Source organism: Mytilus trossulus, chromosome 10, assembly GCF_036588685.1.
Source record: "Mytilus trossulus isolate FHL-02 chromosome 10, PNRI_Mtr1.1.1.hap1, whole genome shotgun sequence".
NCBI classification, from domain to species: Eukaryota; Metazoa; Mollusca; class Bivalvia; order Mytilida; family Mytilidae; genus Mytilus; species Mytilus trossulus.
In genome coordinates this window covers 47,075,674-47,094,154 of record NC_086382.1, presented here as the reverse complement: position 1 = coordinate 47,094,154, position 18,481 = coordinate 47,075,674, and the positions used below count along the sequence as shown (strand labels likewise).

The 18,481-nt window shown below is 31.4% G+C and overlaps 1 protein-coding gene across 1 annotated transcript; it reads left to right on the top strand.

Moving 5' to 3' along the window:
• The first annotated feature begins 727 nt into the window (after positions 1-727).
• LOC134687947 (uncharacterized) lies at positions 728-18,423 on the top strand. Its single transcript, XM_063548410.1, has 14 exons — positions 728-801; positions 1,413-1,559; positions 2,039-2,118; positions 6,046-6,117; positions 7,115-7,268; positions 7,939-8,067; positions 10,999-11,031; positions 12,084-12,218; positions 13,036-13,109; positions 14,353-14,424; positions 15,260-15,425; positions 16,419-16,537; positions 17,517-17,610; positions 18,173-18,423. Exons 1-14 carry the CDS (start codon positions 777-779, stop codon positions 18,379-18,381), a joined length of 1,509 nt encoding a protein of 502 aa, XP_063404480.1. The 5' UTR covers positions 728-776; the 3' UTR covers positions 18,382-18,423.
• Positions 18,424-18,481: the final 58 nt, after the last annotated feature.

The following is an 18,481-nucleotide window of genomic DNA, read 5'->3' as shown; positions in this document are numbered from 1 at the left end:
TTCCTAACTGTGTATTTCTACCTTACACTGACAGCTACAATCAAACGAACGCGATATCAAAGTTCTGTATATGAACTAAGTTTCACCACTTTTGAAAGAAAGAAAAAGTAAATGAATATCTAAAAAAAACTTATATTACTTTTTATAGTTCTTATAGTATTACAAGTTCGCATAATTCTTCTGGTAAGAATCTGTTGTATATGAATACAAGAATTACCAAGCCACCAGAACGATTTAAATGAAAGCGACCATATATATCGATTGCTGATATATTTGAAACAAATTCAACATGTTAAAAAAAAAAATATGCTATTTATATCACTTATTCTCAATAGAAATTGCTGTTCAATCTGTTCAATAAAAACATCTATTTAAATATCTGGATTATTTTTCGTGTGAAATAGAGGACGTCAGGTTATCACAAGTATATGAAATAAACGATACAAAGAAAAAGATATATCTAGGAATCAGCACTATTTTCATCAGTAAACACGTGTCTTTAGATAATTAAAGGAAATCAAATGGTCGTCCGATTCCGCAGTGTGAAAACCTCAATTAAAAATAGTTCTAATGTGACTTAATTCAGGGGAAATAACTAAGTACAAGGAGTCCATATTCCTTGATGTCTAAACAGAAGCTTCGAGTTAGTAAATTATTTTCTTTTATCTTAGTCGAACATAAACACAGATTTTTTTGGTTATAGATAATAAGCATAGGTATGTCAAATGACAAATGATAAGGAAGGTTAACCTGTCTGAACAACATATTAACCGGAAATGAAAGTGCTCATAATTCTATTCTGTAAGTACAAGTAAAATACCAGTGAATCAGGTAGAACAGTAAAATATATTGTTGGTGTACATATGTAGTCTTTTAGAAACAACACATGTATACACCAAGTAAAGAGGAATCATTATTCGATTTACGACTTGGGACACAGAAAACAATCAAAGGTCATTCAGTTAACTTATATTAGTTGTTCGAATGTTTCAGATAACTGATAAATGAATCAAAGAAACGAATTTTTTTTGTGATAAGGTATGTTCAATAGGCAAGTTATTGAAAATGAAGAAAACATAAAAAAAAGAAAAATCACAATTGATTGTGGATAACACACTAGGACCTTGAAACGACGAGACAAATGATAAGGGCAATCGTTTTATTTTCAAGTGCTATGGAATAAAAGTGCTATGGAATAAAATTGAGAATGGAATTGGGGAACTTGTCAAACAACAACAACCCGGCCTTAGACCAGAAAAGAGCACAGGTCCACCTATGGGTCTTCAATGCAGCTAGAAAAATACCACAATTGTAGGTGCTGACATAGATCTTATACCTTTTTTATAATGCCAATGTTCGAATCACTTGTAATCTCTTCTGTTTAGTTACTAAACATGCGTTTGCATTATCAGGTTTAACACTCTTATGCGTGTTGACGAACGGACAAGTATGTGATGATCTGGATACAGACGTTTGCAGGGTACTGTCATCCTTATATCCTAAAATGTGTGATGACAGATGTTTATCTAGTATCTGTAACAGATTTTGTGGAAACTGTCGTAAGTTCTATTTGTATTAGTAGAAAGTAAAATAACAAAATTTTAGAACTTCAAGGTAAACTTAAAACTGAAAGTCTCTTATAAGATGAATATATCAAATGCTCAAACATGTCTTACATCTGTCATATTCCTGACTTGGTACATTCATTTCCTAATGAAGAAAATGGTATATTGAACCAGTTTAAGTAGTAGACTAGTAATTATTTTTGTAATTTTAATTAAAATTATTTTTGTAATTTTAATTAAAAAAAATATCTTATTTTCTATTGCTTTTACCTATTTACTCCGCAGAAAACAATCTTTAGAAATCTACATTATAGTATACAAGAAAAAATTGTTTCATCCGCATCGAATGAAAAATAGATATGTCTTTTCTACATTAAGTTGTGAATTTAATCTTAGCACCGAAACATAAAACAAACTGTCGGTTAATCATATCATTTTGGCATTCAATATGAAAGTAACATTTTATTTTGAAGCTGTAAGGTGTTATTATAGCAGAGATATAGTCAATCCATCAAACTGTTCCACTATAGTCGACTGTCCATCAATAGATCATGTAAGTATTGGTTTAAATGAAAAGTAAAATTACAAAAATACTAATCTGAAAATTTAAAAAGGAAAGTCCCTAATCGAATGGCACAATCAATTGCTCAAACAAATCAAACGAATAAAGAACAACTGTCATATTACTGAATCAATATAGGCATTTCCTTATGTAGAAAATGGTTTAAATCTAGTTTTTACGATACACCTCTCACTTTGAAAAGATCGAAGAAGGACGCAGTGTTTCTACTTGTTAACCATCTGTTGTTAAATTATGAAAAAGCATAACCGTACAGATTTCATATTTACCATCTCCTAGAAATAGGTCTGATTTTGAAAATAGAGATCATACTACTACAATAATCAAACCTACTAGTATTCTAATGAAATGAAGTTCTGATATTTATTTCAAATGATAAGTTATCAGATCTTCAATGATGAACAAATCTATTGGTTTTCCATAAGGAGGTTTTTATTAACCTTAGCCTTATTAGACAAAAATGTTTGGTCCTCAATGCTCTTTAAATTTTACTTGTTTTGGCTTTCAAACCTTTTGTGTGCGTGTGTTTCTCTGTCCTATTTGTTCTCCCATTTATATTACTGTAGTCCTGTCATGTAATGGGTATATTGAACATTGCAATAAAAGCGGTAGGTTTGTGAAGCCACACAACATAGTTCAACCCACCTTTAATTAAATGTCCTGTTCAAAGTCAGAAAAATGGCCATCGTTATATTATAGTTCGTTTCTGTGTGTGTTTCATTTCAGTATTGTGTTTCTGTTATGTCGTAGTTTTCCTGTTGTTTTTGATGTGTTTGATGATGATCATCTACTTATTATGTCTTTTGTAATAAAGCTAATGTCAACGAAAGATGAAGAAGCACTATTAGTAATTGTAATGTCTTCTAGAGTTATAAAAACGTATTTCAAGAAAAATATTTTTATGTTCACAAGTCATACACATTGTTAAAAGTTATTATTTTAATCAAATTAAACAAATTAAAGGCAGTTTTAAGCATATTAATAAAGGCAACAGTAGTATACCGCTGTTCAAAACTCATTAATCCATGGACAAAAAAACAAAATCGAGCTGACAAACTAAAACCGAGGGAAACGCATTAAATATAAGAGGAGAACAACGACACAACACTAAAATGTATCACACACAGAAACGGACCAAGCATCAGACATCATGACACGTCTTATCGCAATGTGAATTTAAAATAAGAGAAAACAAACGACGCAACGTTAAAATGTAACACACACAGAAACGAACAATAATATAACAATGGCCATCTTCCAGACTTGGTACAGGACATTTTTAAAAGGGAAACAATGGTGGGTTGAACCTGGTTTTGTGGCATGCCAAACCTCGCACTTTAATGGCAATGTTAAATATAACATTGAATTGACAACATAATATAACAGGACTACAATACAAATAATTAGGAGAACATATTAGACAAAGAAACACATGATTAATAGATAACAAAAAGCATCAGGTTTAAAATTCAATACGCGAAAAACGAGCCTAGTCCACACAAGACTAGACGACACAAAACGCCCAGATATAAAAGATCGTAAGTGAAAAAAGTACAAAGTTGTACAGCACTGAAGATCAAAAGTTGAAAAAGGTTGTGTCAAATACGGCTATGTTTTTATGCTTGGGATAAGAACATCCTTATTATTTGGAACAATTAAAGCTATTGCAAACAGTACATTTAATCAAATAAACAGATATACATAATGAAACTAATTACAGAAAACTAAACACCAATACATAATACTAAGACCAACACAGAATAGACACACCCGACTTAGTCCAGGCCGCAACGCAATAAATCATAAAAATGACGTCACATACGATGGCGAAAAGGCACAACAAACACTCGACAGTAAAAAAAAATAATCAAATTGTGATACGAAGCTTTTGAAATTGTAAAACATCAAAATATGTATCGTCTAAAAATTTGCGCAACATCATAGTTAATTTGTATGAAAAAAATGCCACTGGATCAATCAACTATAAGTATGCCTATTCCAACAAATTGTCGGCATGCTCATGGGAACAAACTTTGCGCCTCTTCTTGCCGACCTCTTCTTATTTTCATATGAATCGGAGTTCCTAAAATTGTCAAAAACAAGAGGATCAAAGAAACCAGATTATCTAATTTCACTTTCAGATATATATTGATGATGTTCTTTCCATAAAAAATCCGAACTTTTCTGATTGGGATCGATTAATATATCCCCCAGAACTAGAGATTAAAGAAACAACAGATACGGCTTCCTACGCCTCATTTTTAGACTTATATCTCGAATTTGACTTACATAGTCATCTCAGTACCAGAATATATTACAAACGAGACGGTTTTAATTTTGAAATTATAAATTTCCCCCAACTTAGTAGCAATATACCAACTTCACCTGCATATGGGATATTTCCCAACTTATTCGATATTCAAGAGCTTGCAGCTTCTGCTCAGACTTTGTAAAATGTCATCAGTGTCTGAGTAGAAAGTTGATGAACCAGGGGTATGTCAAAGAACGTCTGTTCCTTTTTCTAAAATATTCATCGGAAGGTACCAAGACCTTGTTTATAAATATTCCGTATCAACTTCTCAAATAATACACGATGGTCTTGATGTATAGATTATGCGTACTGATGTTGTTTACCATCTTAACAACGTGTTTTATTGTTCTTTCATTTGTCTTTGTTCTATTATTAATATAACTTTTACTGTTGAATGGTCTTATGTGATAACTGTTTGACGTGGCTCGTTACTTATACATCTCGTCAATGTGTTTGTATAGGCTTTCATATTTTAGTGGTTTGTTTTGTATATGCGACTTATTGTATTTCTTTTGTTCTTATAACGTGACTCTGTAATTTAAAAGATTCCGTCAGTATGATATTGTTCTATTATATGCCATTATGACATATTTCTATTATGAATTACTATATACGCTGAACCACAAACGTCAAAATCATTCAATCGCGTAGTGGAATCAACTATTTTTGGATTCTTATAAATTCTATATATAACTTATGGACTAGTTCATATCTCGGTCTATTTCTGAAATTTATTCTGTGACGTATACAAAAATTGAAAAAATTCTGACGTCAGCCATTCAAATCAATCAATGTGTTCAGAGATAGTAGATGTTTTTTGTGTTCTGTTAAATTGTTCCTTTTAAAATTGTTACACGATGATGACTGATGTATCCATTTTTGACTATTTTATTTATTGTGTCTGTTTATTTAACGCATCAATGTAAATATAACGGAATTTGATGAGACTGTCATTAAAGTGAGAGGGTTAGCGCTATAGAACCAGGTTTAATCCACCATTTTCTTCATTTGAAAATACCTGTACCAAGTCAGGAATATGACAGTTCTTGTCCATTCGTTTTTGATGCGTTTTGTTATTTGATTTTGCAATGTGATTATGGACTTTCCGAATTGATTTTCCCCTAAGTTCCGTGTTTTTGTGATTCTACTATTTAATCATCAGACAATCAAGTGAATAAACTCATCATAGATACCAGGATTAAGTGTTGTAATGACACCTGACGCGCGTTTCGTACACAAAAGACCCATCAGTGACGCTCGAATCCAATAATATTTAAAAGGCCAAATAAAGAACGAAGTTAAAGAGCATTGAGGACCAAAATTCCAAAATGTTTTGCCAAACACAGCTATTTCGTTTTTTTGAAGATTTAACAACTTTGTACAACTTCGGGCCAGTATCGAATATGAACACTTATCAATTTTTTTTATCGATTTTATTCAAAAGGATTTAGATGTGGTAATGTATCTATTAATAGTTGATAATATTTTCAGACACACAATGTAATGTATAACGTTATCTTGTTTTTGTAAGACATATTCCAATAAAATTAAAAAAAATTATGTTGATATTGTTCTCTTATACATTTCAGTATTGTTTCACATCAGAAACATTTGCTGATGATTTTACGAAAGTATATAAAATGGGATGTGCACTAAAAAAAGTAAGTTTTTAAATTACTGTATATTGCATGTTCTTATCTTTACTCTCTTATTCGAGTTCAAGTACAATCGACACATTTATCCTTCACAGTGGAGTACATGTACATGATGTCTTGGACTGTATTCTTTTGAACAAATCATTTTGTATTCAGTGTTCAGCCATTTCTCAGACGTTTGACTCTTTAAAACAAGACCACGTATGCAATATCTTTTAGTGTTTATTGACAATTCTAATGCAACAACGTTTGTAAGGTTCGTTTTGATTTGAAACGTCACTTTTTTACATGACGTCAATTGACAATTAATGCTATGAGATGTACGCGCAGGCGCATACGGCATATGACAGATTTTAATTACATGTTTTAAAGTTGTTTTCTGTCAGTTTCATTAGAATGGAAATAACAATATTGTATTTTAAGCTCCGACGGTATCGATTGGGGATTTGATGGTTGCAAATACGCGTTTACTGTCTCCGTTAACGCGTCTTCGGTAAACTTAATTTGCGACCATCAAATCCCAAATTGATGCCGTCGAAGCATAAAATACAATACAGTTAACTCCTGAGTAAATAGATACGTTAAAACTCACTCAATTTGAAATTGAATGTAATATATTGCTATTGTACATTTAAATATATGATTGTGACGAAGCGGTGTGAAGATAATCTTATTAATATTGTTATATTGTAAGAAGACAAATAAAAATTTAACACGCATCTGTCACCAATCAAAGTTCAATCGGAAAAAAGATTTTTAAATATAAATATATAAAATCATTTGTAGAGATGTACAGAAGCGTATTAGCGCCGCACAACTTTTTTTTTTAAATATTTCTCCCTGTGTTTGCGTTATAAACATATTATAACACAAAAGGTTTGCCTTATTTTGTAACGGTTTGCGTTGTAACGCAAAGATAGGAAGAAAAATTTCAACTAAAAAAAAGGTGTGGCGCTAATACGCTTCCGTAGAGATGTCCAACAATAATATTATTTTATTTCAGACTTGTTTAATAAATGTCAATGGTGGTAGAAGGTCAGATGTTGTTGTAAAAGGTGCATGTTGCGGCACTGACAAATGCAACAATAATTTACCAGATGAAATTGATCGACTAGTAGATTTACAGCAACAAAAGATATCAGAGCAGCTGTCACAAAGTAAAATCTTATCATTTCTTTTGCAACATATAGCTATAAGAAGATCTGGTATGGGTGCTATTGAGACAACTCTCCATCCAAGTCACAATAAGAGAAACCTGAAAGGTGAATGTATGGCCTTTAACACGGAGCCTAACAGCAAGCGATCAAGGGCCCCGAAATGACTAGTGTAAAACTATCTAAACGGGAAAACCAACTGTCTAATCCAAATAAAAAACGAGAAACACTTATGAACCGACAAACGACATCCACTGAACAAAACAAGTACAAACAAACACAGCGGGTTTTAACATTAATATATTAGTTATAGTTTGAAACTTATTGGTTAAAAATGACAAAAACTTAAGGATGGACTAAGTTATTTTGATTTACAGATATTTTTACGTCTACCGTCCGGTAGTAAAGCATGAACGGAACAGAGTTGTCCTTGATGGTTTTGAAGGAGGCATAGATACGCAAGTACGTCCGATAGGCAGGCACAGCGAACTATCCTCCGTCTAAATAACGTCCAATTTCAATTATCAAATGTTTTAGTTTATACATTTACAAAATCTACTTAGGTTCACTCACTTTGCAGGCGAATACGGAAACAGATTTTGTTTTTTTAAATTCAATAGTCAACTACCGAGCAGCATATTATTTTACAAGCAAAATTTTCTTTTTATTACAGATAATATGACATCGCACATGTCTGATTGCTTTGATACCATTCCTAACTGCAAAGAGTATAAATCAATTGTATGTGGACAATATGCCGCCTGGTCAAAAGAGCACTGTGCTCGCTTCTGTAATATATGTGGTAAGTTTATTAAAGCATTTGTTGTTGTAACAATGCGTAAGTATCCAAATGACAACAAAAATAATAGCACATTGTGAATAATACTATCTTCCAGTACTTTGTTTGTAGTTATTTTGTCAACAAACCAACGATACATGTATCTCCAGTTATTTGCTATTAACAAAGCCATAAGTATAATCTTAGTTCTGGGCATACGATACAGTTACAAGGGAGGTAATGACGTCGCAAACGCTAATTGTTATTTTCGCGACGTCAAACGGTGACTTATCGGGAAAGATGCAGTTTTCGGCTGAATTTGATCATTCAAACTGATTTAACCTGAAAACGAGTTTATGAAACCCTCTTTTTTAAAATGACATTTGATTTTATTACGAAAGAAGATTACGTGTATCAGTTGTCAAATTATGTTTATCAATTGTCATGAAAACATAAATAGTGCAAAACATAAATAACAAAGAGCAAAATTGGCGGCTTTTTCCTACATTCATGATCATTTGATAAATTTGAGTTATTTGTAAAAATAAAATTAATTTATGCACTATTTATAGAACACACACATTACAAATAATTTAACAAAAAAACAGCTCATGTTTGTCTTTTAAAACAAAAAAGATATGTATTTCTATCGAAAGGAAAAAGTCTTTTGCAGACGAAACGCGCGTCTGGCGTATATACAAAATTTAGTTCTGGCATCTATGATGAGTTAATATACGTGCACAAATCCGTATTTTGAGGAAATATCTGAAATTTGAACCTCGATTTACTCAAAAAGTACCACATGAAGGTATAATTTAATAACATATTTGATTTAATCAGGTAAAAAATAGACTACATGCAAATTTTCATTAAATTTTAAATACGGGATCAAAACTGTATCGTATGCCCTTGATTATCATTGATATGGTCATATATATTAATTAAGTGGAAACAAAACTTTTGTAAAAGTATTTGAAATACTGAGACTTTTTTTTTACCTCATAACTAAATTACTTTAGTGGTATTAGGCAATATCTGGTCCTCAATGCTCTACAACTTCCATTTTTTTTGCCTTCATAGAACAAAGTTATTCGATCGTCACTGATGAGTGTATTGTAAAATTTAGACGAAACGCGCATCTGGCGCAAATTCAAAATTTCAAACCTGTATGCATGATGAGTTTATTTTACCTCATAAAGGTCATGCCCATGGGTCCTCTTTTTCATATAATGCTTCACGTTTTCAGGAAAACATATATCCTTAGCTTCTAATTTTGGGGTTGAACGCTTCCGATGAAATAAAAATTCATAATAACGCATCGGATGCATCAGATGTAAAACCTATTTCTTTATACTGTAAGGACAAATGTTTAAGTCGCTTGTTTTCATATAATGACTGGACATGGAGCTCCAAAGTGTAATCCATATTTTTATAGAGAATAAGATAAAAAGATAAAGAATGATATAGTGGTACCACTCTAAATTTAACGAACTTTATGAAAATGTTCAAGACAGTGAAATAACATATTTATCTTAAATATTTTTAATATAAACTATATAAAAAAACAACGGTTTAATGGTTTGCAATTGATTAAATTAACCATTGGAATCAATCTGCTTAAAAAATAGTCATCTGATTCTGTTATACGTACGAGCACACAAGTCAATATAGGCCTGACTCTTAAATTTGCATGGGAATTTAATTTAAGACAAACAGCTAGATACCATAAACATACTACATGTACGTATACACAAGCTAGAGTCTGAGCTTGATTTGCTATATGATATAAAAACTAAACTGACGAAAAAAGGTCATTTATTCAAAATCATAAAATGCAAAAAATACATTTTGCAAATAAAACATTTGACATAAAAGATCATATTTAATATGAAATAATAATACATAATTACTACGAAATTACATCAACTAATATCATGTCAATGAATAAATGACAAAGAATAGCAAAGGTGGAGAGAAAACCCTGCCCCATAAATAAACATATATACATATCTACTTCAAAAGATAATATAAAGGGCGGTATGTGGGTGGGAATTTTGAACAAATCGTTTGATAAGAATCACAAGTTAACACATCAAATGCTGATGATAAAAGGAAGTGACTACAATGCACTTACACATGAACTCGTGCTGACCCGCAAGGCCATTGATCAATAAGAAAGATGATATCCAATCATGCATTGGTCATAAAAGAAATTTCTCTGCACGTGAAAACAAGTTATCTAATTTCAACAATTTATCGTTTAATTAAGTAGGACACTCTGACTCTTTGACCAGACTAGAGACATTATACATTAACAGTAATAATAGCTCACTCTTTTATATTTAAGTCGGTTAGTAATAACCAATTAAACAGAATAATCTTCTTTGCTGTCTTAAATTATTTTATTCCGCTTAATTTTCAATTAGCAAATAAAACTGGTTATTTATTTAAATCATAATAAAGTACATTAAATTTGTAAACTTTGACTATATTCTTCAACCTCTAACGAATAAAGACCTAAACTACGGGAACATATGTTCATTTAAATAACTAAACAAATACACACTGTGTAAATTGTTAATAAACTTGAAATTGTTATGTTGTTGCCAAACCGATTCTTGAACTAAACACTAAATTTTCAAACAAATCTGAGTGCCTGTTAGTTGACTTAATTTGTTTAAAATTCGTATGGACAAATACTGTTACATGTAATGCAGTACAAGCTAATTTTGATTTTTTTTCTTCAGAAAATGACCAAAAAAAAAAAACGAGTTTCAGCTAGTTTCATGTATTTAAGTGAACAAAAATTTGGTTCAATACAGAAATAGGACAAATATGCCATTGAAACATATTTAGGTGAGAAAACAACAGTAGCTTGTACTGCATTTTTTTTGCTGTTAACTATGTTGCAATGTAAAATGTAAAATTTTTATTTTTGTTTACTTTTCTTGTTAGGAACTAGTACCAAAACAAGAGTTATTCTACCTGGTAAGTTATAAAAATATTCAAGGACAACAAATCAATGTTTTGAAAAAATGTGTTTCCCCCTTGCATCTAAAGAATAACTTTATTAATTAAGTTTCCATATATCCATATGGAACACAAAGTCAGGTCGATATATTACACCAACAATTAAATTTATTATCTTAACCACAAACAGAAGTAGAATTGAGCACAATATAATGTTGGGACGTCAGTGTAAAAATTTCGCATTCGGCTATTTATGGGTTGTGTATTTTGATTAATATTTTTAATATATAGCATTTTCTCAGTGACATTTTAATATTCGTTGCACTGATATAAGACTACATTTCGATTGGTTCTTTAACTGTAATTATGTTAAAAAGAAATCTGGCTTTAGAGATTAAAAAAAAGAAACATGTCATAAAAGTATGAACAATTTCACTATCAATATGGTTTTGAACTTGCAATAACTGCTTACATCAGATAAACAAAACATAATGATATCTTTGATCATAGAATAACTTTAAATGGAATTTTACATAATTCCGGTTTTAGTGACATTTCTACATGTTGCTATTCCATATTTTTTGGCGATGTCCGTGTGATTGCTATTGCTATTCCATAATTTTTGGCAATCTCCGTGTGATTGCTATTGCTATTCCAATTTTTTTGGCGATGTCCGTGTGATTGTTATTGCTATTCCATAAGTTTTGGCGATGTCTGTGTGATTGCTATTGCTATTCCCTAATTTTTGGCGATACCCGTGTGATTGCTATTCTCTAATTTTTAAAGTAATCATTGTGAAGAATCATATATTTTTTTTAACTTATCTTTCCTAGTTTGAACTTAATTTATTATGTAAGAATCTTTCAATTTTTCGTACACAGTATGGAAAATAAAAGGGATTTTGGGGATTCAACTATCTTTTGAATTTAATAAATAGAATTTATAAAAGTAAATAATTATGATATCAGTTAGATCTGTTAATGAAATATTTTTGAAAAAATTTGGAAACAACTATTGAAAAAGTATTATGTGATTATTTTACCCTTATTTGTATTTTTATTTTGAAAAAGGTGTACCGACAATCACACCTGACTGCAAGAACATGGATGACAACGTGTGTCATAAGCTAGCGTTGGATGATCCCAAACTTTGTTCCAATGACTGTATCGCTAACAAAATTTGTCCTAGGTTTTGCAAAAAATGTTGTAAGTCTATATTTTATTATTATTTACCGTGATGTTATTTGATTTCCGTTTCTCGTATTTCTGCTGTTTTTCATCTCTGAATAAGCTTATTTTATGAAAGAGGGACGAAAGATATCAGAGGGACAGTCAAACTCATATATCAAAAATAAACGGACAACGCCATGGCTAAAAATGAAAAAAGACAAACAGACAAACAATAGTACACATTACAAAACATAGAAAACTAAAGAATAAGCAACACGAACCCCACCAAAAACTAGGGGTGATCTCAGGTGCTCCGGAAGAGTGAGCAGATCCTGCATGTGGCACCTGTCGTGTTGTTCATATCATAACAAATCCGGTAAATAGTTTAATTCTGTAGGTCTCATGAAAGGGAAGGAGATTGTAGTTACGACGTAAGGAACATATCCGATATCATTTGAGAAACGATCAACCAACTCGTGATGACGTCCGTAAAATTAAAACCGTACGTAAGACGTCTTACTTCAAACATCTGATTAACTTTGATTTTGTCTACTAGGTTGCATTTTAAAAATGAAACCAATCGATTATAAAAAGAAAAACCTTTGGTGGAGAAATCAAAAATCCAGTCTAATCCCGGCGCATGCCCATGTGCAACTTCCTAGTCAGAAATAAATATTTTCTCGTCATGATGTCTGTTCCTCTCGTATTTTTGTTATCCGATTATTTCAGGTAATTTGGAAAATTAGAAAGACGTTCTATCATTATGACATACGTTTCTTGCATATTAAATGGGAATGATTAAAAATGAATATTTTATGGTATACTTATAGTATATGTTACCTCCATTTTACAGATCAGTGTTATAGCTGCAGTGATATAGATCGTCTAGATGACTGTAGTAATACCACAACATGTGAATCAGGGAAGGTACAATATTTTCTGATTTTTCTACAATAATGTTCAGTTTCCTTGTGTGCATATACTCAAAAGTATTAAATTATATGAAATCATGTCTAGTGACTTATAATTGGTAAATAAGCGTTGTATTAACATAAAGATGATATCATAATGTGTCAATATGGATGCACCAGATGACACTGGTGACTGTTTACTATTAAATACTTCGAACCTAAAACATAACACAGTTGATACAACCAAAATATAGCGAAAAAAGAGCTGGAGAGTAAAATAACAATGCATGAATACATTTTCAAATAAATAAAGGCAGCAGTAGTATACCGCGGTTTCAAAACTCATAAATCCATGGACAAAAAACAAAAACGGGATAACAAACTAAAACTGAGGGAAACGTATTAAATAAAGATAAGTCTGAATATGATTTTTATGATATTTTTCCTGCAAATTTTTATTAGAAAAAAGGATTATTGTTTTTATAATATTTATCAATTAAATCAAGAACAATTGAGCTAATGATACCCACGGATACTTTTACATGTAGTCCAATAGCAAACCTGTTTACCCCGATGTAAAATAAAATTAGTTTGTACAAATTATAATGTCTTTTAAAATGCATTTTGCAAACAATATTGTTCAATGAAAACCATTCATGGTCAGATGGTGTTCTTAGTTATGGATATTTTTTGTTTGATATTGGTACATTGGTTTAATTACACCATTATGATTTGGTTGAACGTTTTTGAACACATTTGCAAAAAGTAAGAACGGATTGAAACATGTTGTATATTTGTTTTTATTCCTGTGCTGTTTCTGTCGGGACTCTTTTATCTTAATATCAAATGTTCACAAACACTTTTCCTTGCAATCATCGTTAATTCGGTCACGTATTTCATAGGTACTAATGGTGTATAAACTTTGAAAATTTCTTACTGGTTAAGAAAAATTTCCGAATCAAATTATTATTTCATCCCTGGTTTATAATAGAAGTAGCACGACCTGTGTCACATGTGTTAACCTCGGTAAATGGTGGTGTTTGTGTGGCGCAATGTGTAGATCTTTGTGAACTCTTGATTTGCTTTCCTCTTTTTTTCTGATGGCCAAAGTGTGGTACGTCTCTATTTCAAGTTCTGATCTTATACACCCTCATGGCATGCACCAGTGTATAGGTGTATGTATGTTTGTAACAATTCAAGAATATAATTACACAAAAAAAACATAATGTCTTGAACTTAATATTTTGTTTGTTTGTCAGGAGTGTTTTCAGCTTGAAACACTTAGTTATGATCTACGTCCAGTCTTCCGACTAGGATGTCTCGACGAGAGCGTAAGTTTTGACCTATGTTTGATAACATTACATATGTACTTTATTACAATCAATTAGAATGTACATAATGTATTATGTTTTATTCAAATGTATTTAAAATTAAATTTATTCAATGTGAAAAACTTATATAGATATAGAAAGATGTGGTATAAGTGGCAATGAGACAACTCTCTATCCAAATAACAATTGATAAAAGTAAACCATTATAGGTCAAAGTACGGCCTTCATCACGGAGCTTTGGCTCACACCGAGTATATATTATAGCAAGCGATAAAGAGCAAGAAATATTACAGGTGTAAAACCATTTGAACGGGAAAACTAATCAATATAAAAACGAGAATCGAGAAACACGTATGGACTACATAAACGGACGACAACTACTGTACATCAGATTCCTGACTTAGGACAGGTGCAAATATTTGCAGCAGGATTAAACGTTTTAATGGTACCAAACCTTTATATGATATTTTAACTTGTTTTGTGAGATAATATGCATGTGTCGAAACCTGTATTGATCAATAATCGTTGCAATACTCCCCAGTTTTATACTCATTACCATGTTTTATTATTTGTATACTTCAAAAACTGTCAATGAATTACACAAACCCCTTCTTCAAAGCACAAAATAGTTCCGGGAGAGCCAATTAAGTGTGTAGGTTACAATTCTTTTTTGGACCTTATATAATGGAGAAGATTTATATAGCGTTTATATTTAATTTGTCAAAATAAATGTTTTATCAAATATATCAAGTTAAGATGTAGCGTTAAAGATAGAAGTTGTTCATTTGTGTTTATAAGATTTCGACAAAAACATCAACATCGAATATATTTACAGCTTTGTCAAAGGCTTGGTGTTAATCCTGTACAATCAGGATTTGGACGAAGACAACAAGGCTTGAAAGGTGGATGTTGTAAAACAGATCTGTGTAATACCAAACTGATTAATGTAATACCTACTACAACAACTACAGTATCGACTAGCACTATTGTCCCTACTCAGGGTAGGTACAATCATTATTTGATTTTATAAAGTAGTAAGAAATTGCTACATAGAATTTCCTATTGAAAAATACGAACTCTATTGGGCTTATTATAGAAACACATATTGTGCAAGACATAAAACCTCAAAATAAATAATTAAAAGGTAACAAATTGTCTGTGCTGTCATGAATGTCTGGATCGTTATTGCATATCTGTCACAATCAACACGTGTGAAACAAACATCCTGGACCCCTCTTTGGTCGTTTATAAAACGAACGAATGCATCTGATCATGGATTCTTTCTTTTCATTACCAATTCCAGAGTGTCGCTACTGGAACAGGAACTGTTTCTTTTCCGATGATCTTGATTCATTTCCGGATTTTCTAATTTTATTTTGCTTAATCACCAGATTTCTTTGTGGTTTTCTGGAGTGGTACTTGTCGTTTCTTATGTTGTTACCTTGTTCATTGCATTTAAAGTCATTTTTTTTTATAGATTCGACCTTTGGTTTTCCTGTTTAAACGGTTTTTCACTAGTCATGTTTTGGACCCTTTACAGCTTGCTTTTACTTTTATAAATTGTGACTTGGATGGAGAGTGGTCTCATTGGCAATCATACCACATTCTCTTATATCAATTTATATACAATCACAGGTTACATCGGTCCCTCGAACATCTTTTTAAATACGATTAATATACCTATTGAAGACACAAAATAATTCAAAAGGGTAATTTGATGACCGGGAATGTCTTATCACTTTTTGTATATTTGCAGGATCAAACTTTCTTTCTATCTAAAATATAACAATTAGTTGGTCCACGCTAAAGACGTACAATGTTGTACATGTAGGTTATCATGGTTATTTTGGTGGAATGATTTATTTTGAATTGTATTCATTGTTCATTCGTAATAATCGAAAATGCCATCTTCGTTCATATCTATTGATCTGGTGGCAAATGAAAGAAATTTCAGAAAAAGTTTATATCTTAAAAAAAAAACTAACATATTTCAGGCTGTTCATTATATCACTCTGGAAGTGTTCATGGTTGTGGTCCTAACTCTGCATATGTTATAAAAGGACACTCATGTTACCATATCGGAAATGACGAGTTAACATGGATAGAATCAAAGGCAAGTTATATATTTGATCAAACTAAAATTGTTTGCGTCCAATCCGTCATTGTTCTAATTAAACAGAACAAATAAAAATTGGCACGAATATACGAGATATTGATCACACAATTCAAAAGACTATACCAATAATCTATAACAGGTATGTTATAAAGTAATTTTTAGAAAGACGACATGACAAACTATGAAAAACACCCCTATTCATATATCGTATTTTTACGCGAAAATCCCTACACTTGTAATATTTCAAGAGGACTTCATGAATAAAGGCAACAGTAATATATCTGTGTTTCAAAGACATAAATCGATTGAAAGAAAACAAATCCGGGATACAAACGAAATCCGACTATAAGATGGAAAACAAAGGAACAACAGGAACATTAAAGTGCGATATTAACAAACACCACACACATAGAAACATAACGGAATCATATATATTTTTAGAAGCTATCAAAATATACAATATGTTATACAGAATTCAATCAAAATATAAACCATATCAGATCATTCATATTATTCGGTTGATGACATAAAAGATAAAAGGTATTTACAGACATCTCAACAGAAAAGGCACACATCTTCTTTTTTATACTTGCCAATTAAATTTCTACCCATTGATATATTGTATCCGTTAAATTGCACCCATATATATATTAAACTTATACCAGCGGCTCGGCTGTGCATATTAAAGTTAGGAAAGAGGACAACACGTGCACATTCATCAAGCAACTTCGTAATAGTAGGGGCAACACTGCAACAACACCATACGGTAAGTCGGGTTTGGGACTTCGTCCGACCCAGCAATAAAGAAAAATAATACATTTTTCATGTGTATAAAGAAACAATAGGATTTCATATTCGTGACACAGAATGTACAACATTAAAAGTGTGTATGCTTGTTAAACATACATTATAATAGACCATGATAGTTTTTAAATAAATTCATTTAATCATTGTTCATCGTTCATCTGATTTGTAGAATTATTGCAAAAGCAAATGTGGTACTCTCGCTAATTTTGGTTCAGGCGCTGATATAATAGATGTCATCAACCGAATTAAATCAAGTTATAACCGTGAGTTCATAATATAAAATTACACAACAATATTTGAAAATATCATTCACAAACTTGTGTATCATTGAAAGCAAAGCGGAATTGAAAAATACTAATCTGCCATTTGAAAATGTTTTAATGCACAGATTTATTTGAAAACGGATACCAAAAGGAGCAATGCACAATTTTCAGCCGTATAAAAAATAGACACCTCCTACATGTATGTTATTTTGTCTCAGGTACAGAGATATCTCAATAGCAACATCTTTTATCTTTATACTACAAAAACATGGCTGTCTTTTTAAATGACGAAAATACAAGCTACAAAAACAAAATAATACACAGAAATAAAATCCTTCAGATATACAAGAACAATGAAAAACCTGCAGTGACCATGTATGTTTCAGAAGGGTATACGCTCCATAAAGGTATAGAGTGAATATAATTATCCTAGTCAATCAGAAGTCATATGAAGTAAAACAATAGTTTATGTATATTCATTTAGATAATGATTTTATATTGACTTTTACAATATACATGTGTCATAATTTTAGTAAATGTCCAAGAATAAATTCATTTACAGATCTGGATCTCTGGGTTGACGCAGTGAAAGATTCACATAGAAATTGGATATGGACAGAAACAAACCAGAGAATAGTTATGGAAACTTCTTTCTATTTGAACAAAATAGACGGTTCCTGTGGCGCAGGGCATAATTCGAATATCGTCACCATGATTCCTCATAACTGTACCACGCTACTCCATCCGTTATGTGAGACAACAATAACATAAAATGAAAACAATTGGTTTTAGTTTGTAGTAAAGTATAGTCTAGGGGGGATACATGCAATTGATTATACAATATGTACAATAAAGTTAGTTATTTTTCGGA

Excerpts from the sequence above, each read along its gene's own strand:
- LOC134687947 (XM_063548410.1), top strand. The coding sequence starts at position 777 with ATGAAAGTGCTCATAATTCTATTCT. Across the intron at positions 6,118-7,114 it reads TGGGATGTGCACTAAAAAAA|ACTTGTTTAATAAATGTCAA; the intron begins GTAAGTTTTTAA and ends ATTTTATTTCAG. Across the intron at positions 16,538-17,516 it reads TAACATGGATAGAATCAAAG|AATTATTGCAAAAGCAAATG; the intron begins GCAAGTTATATA and ends TCTGATTTGTAG.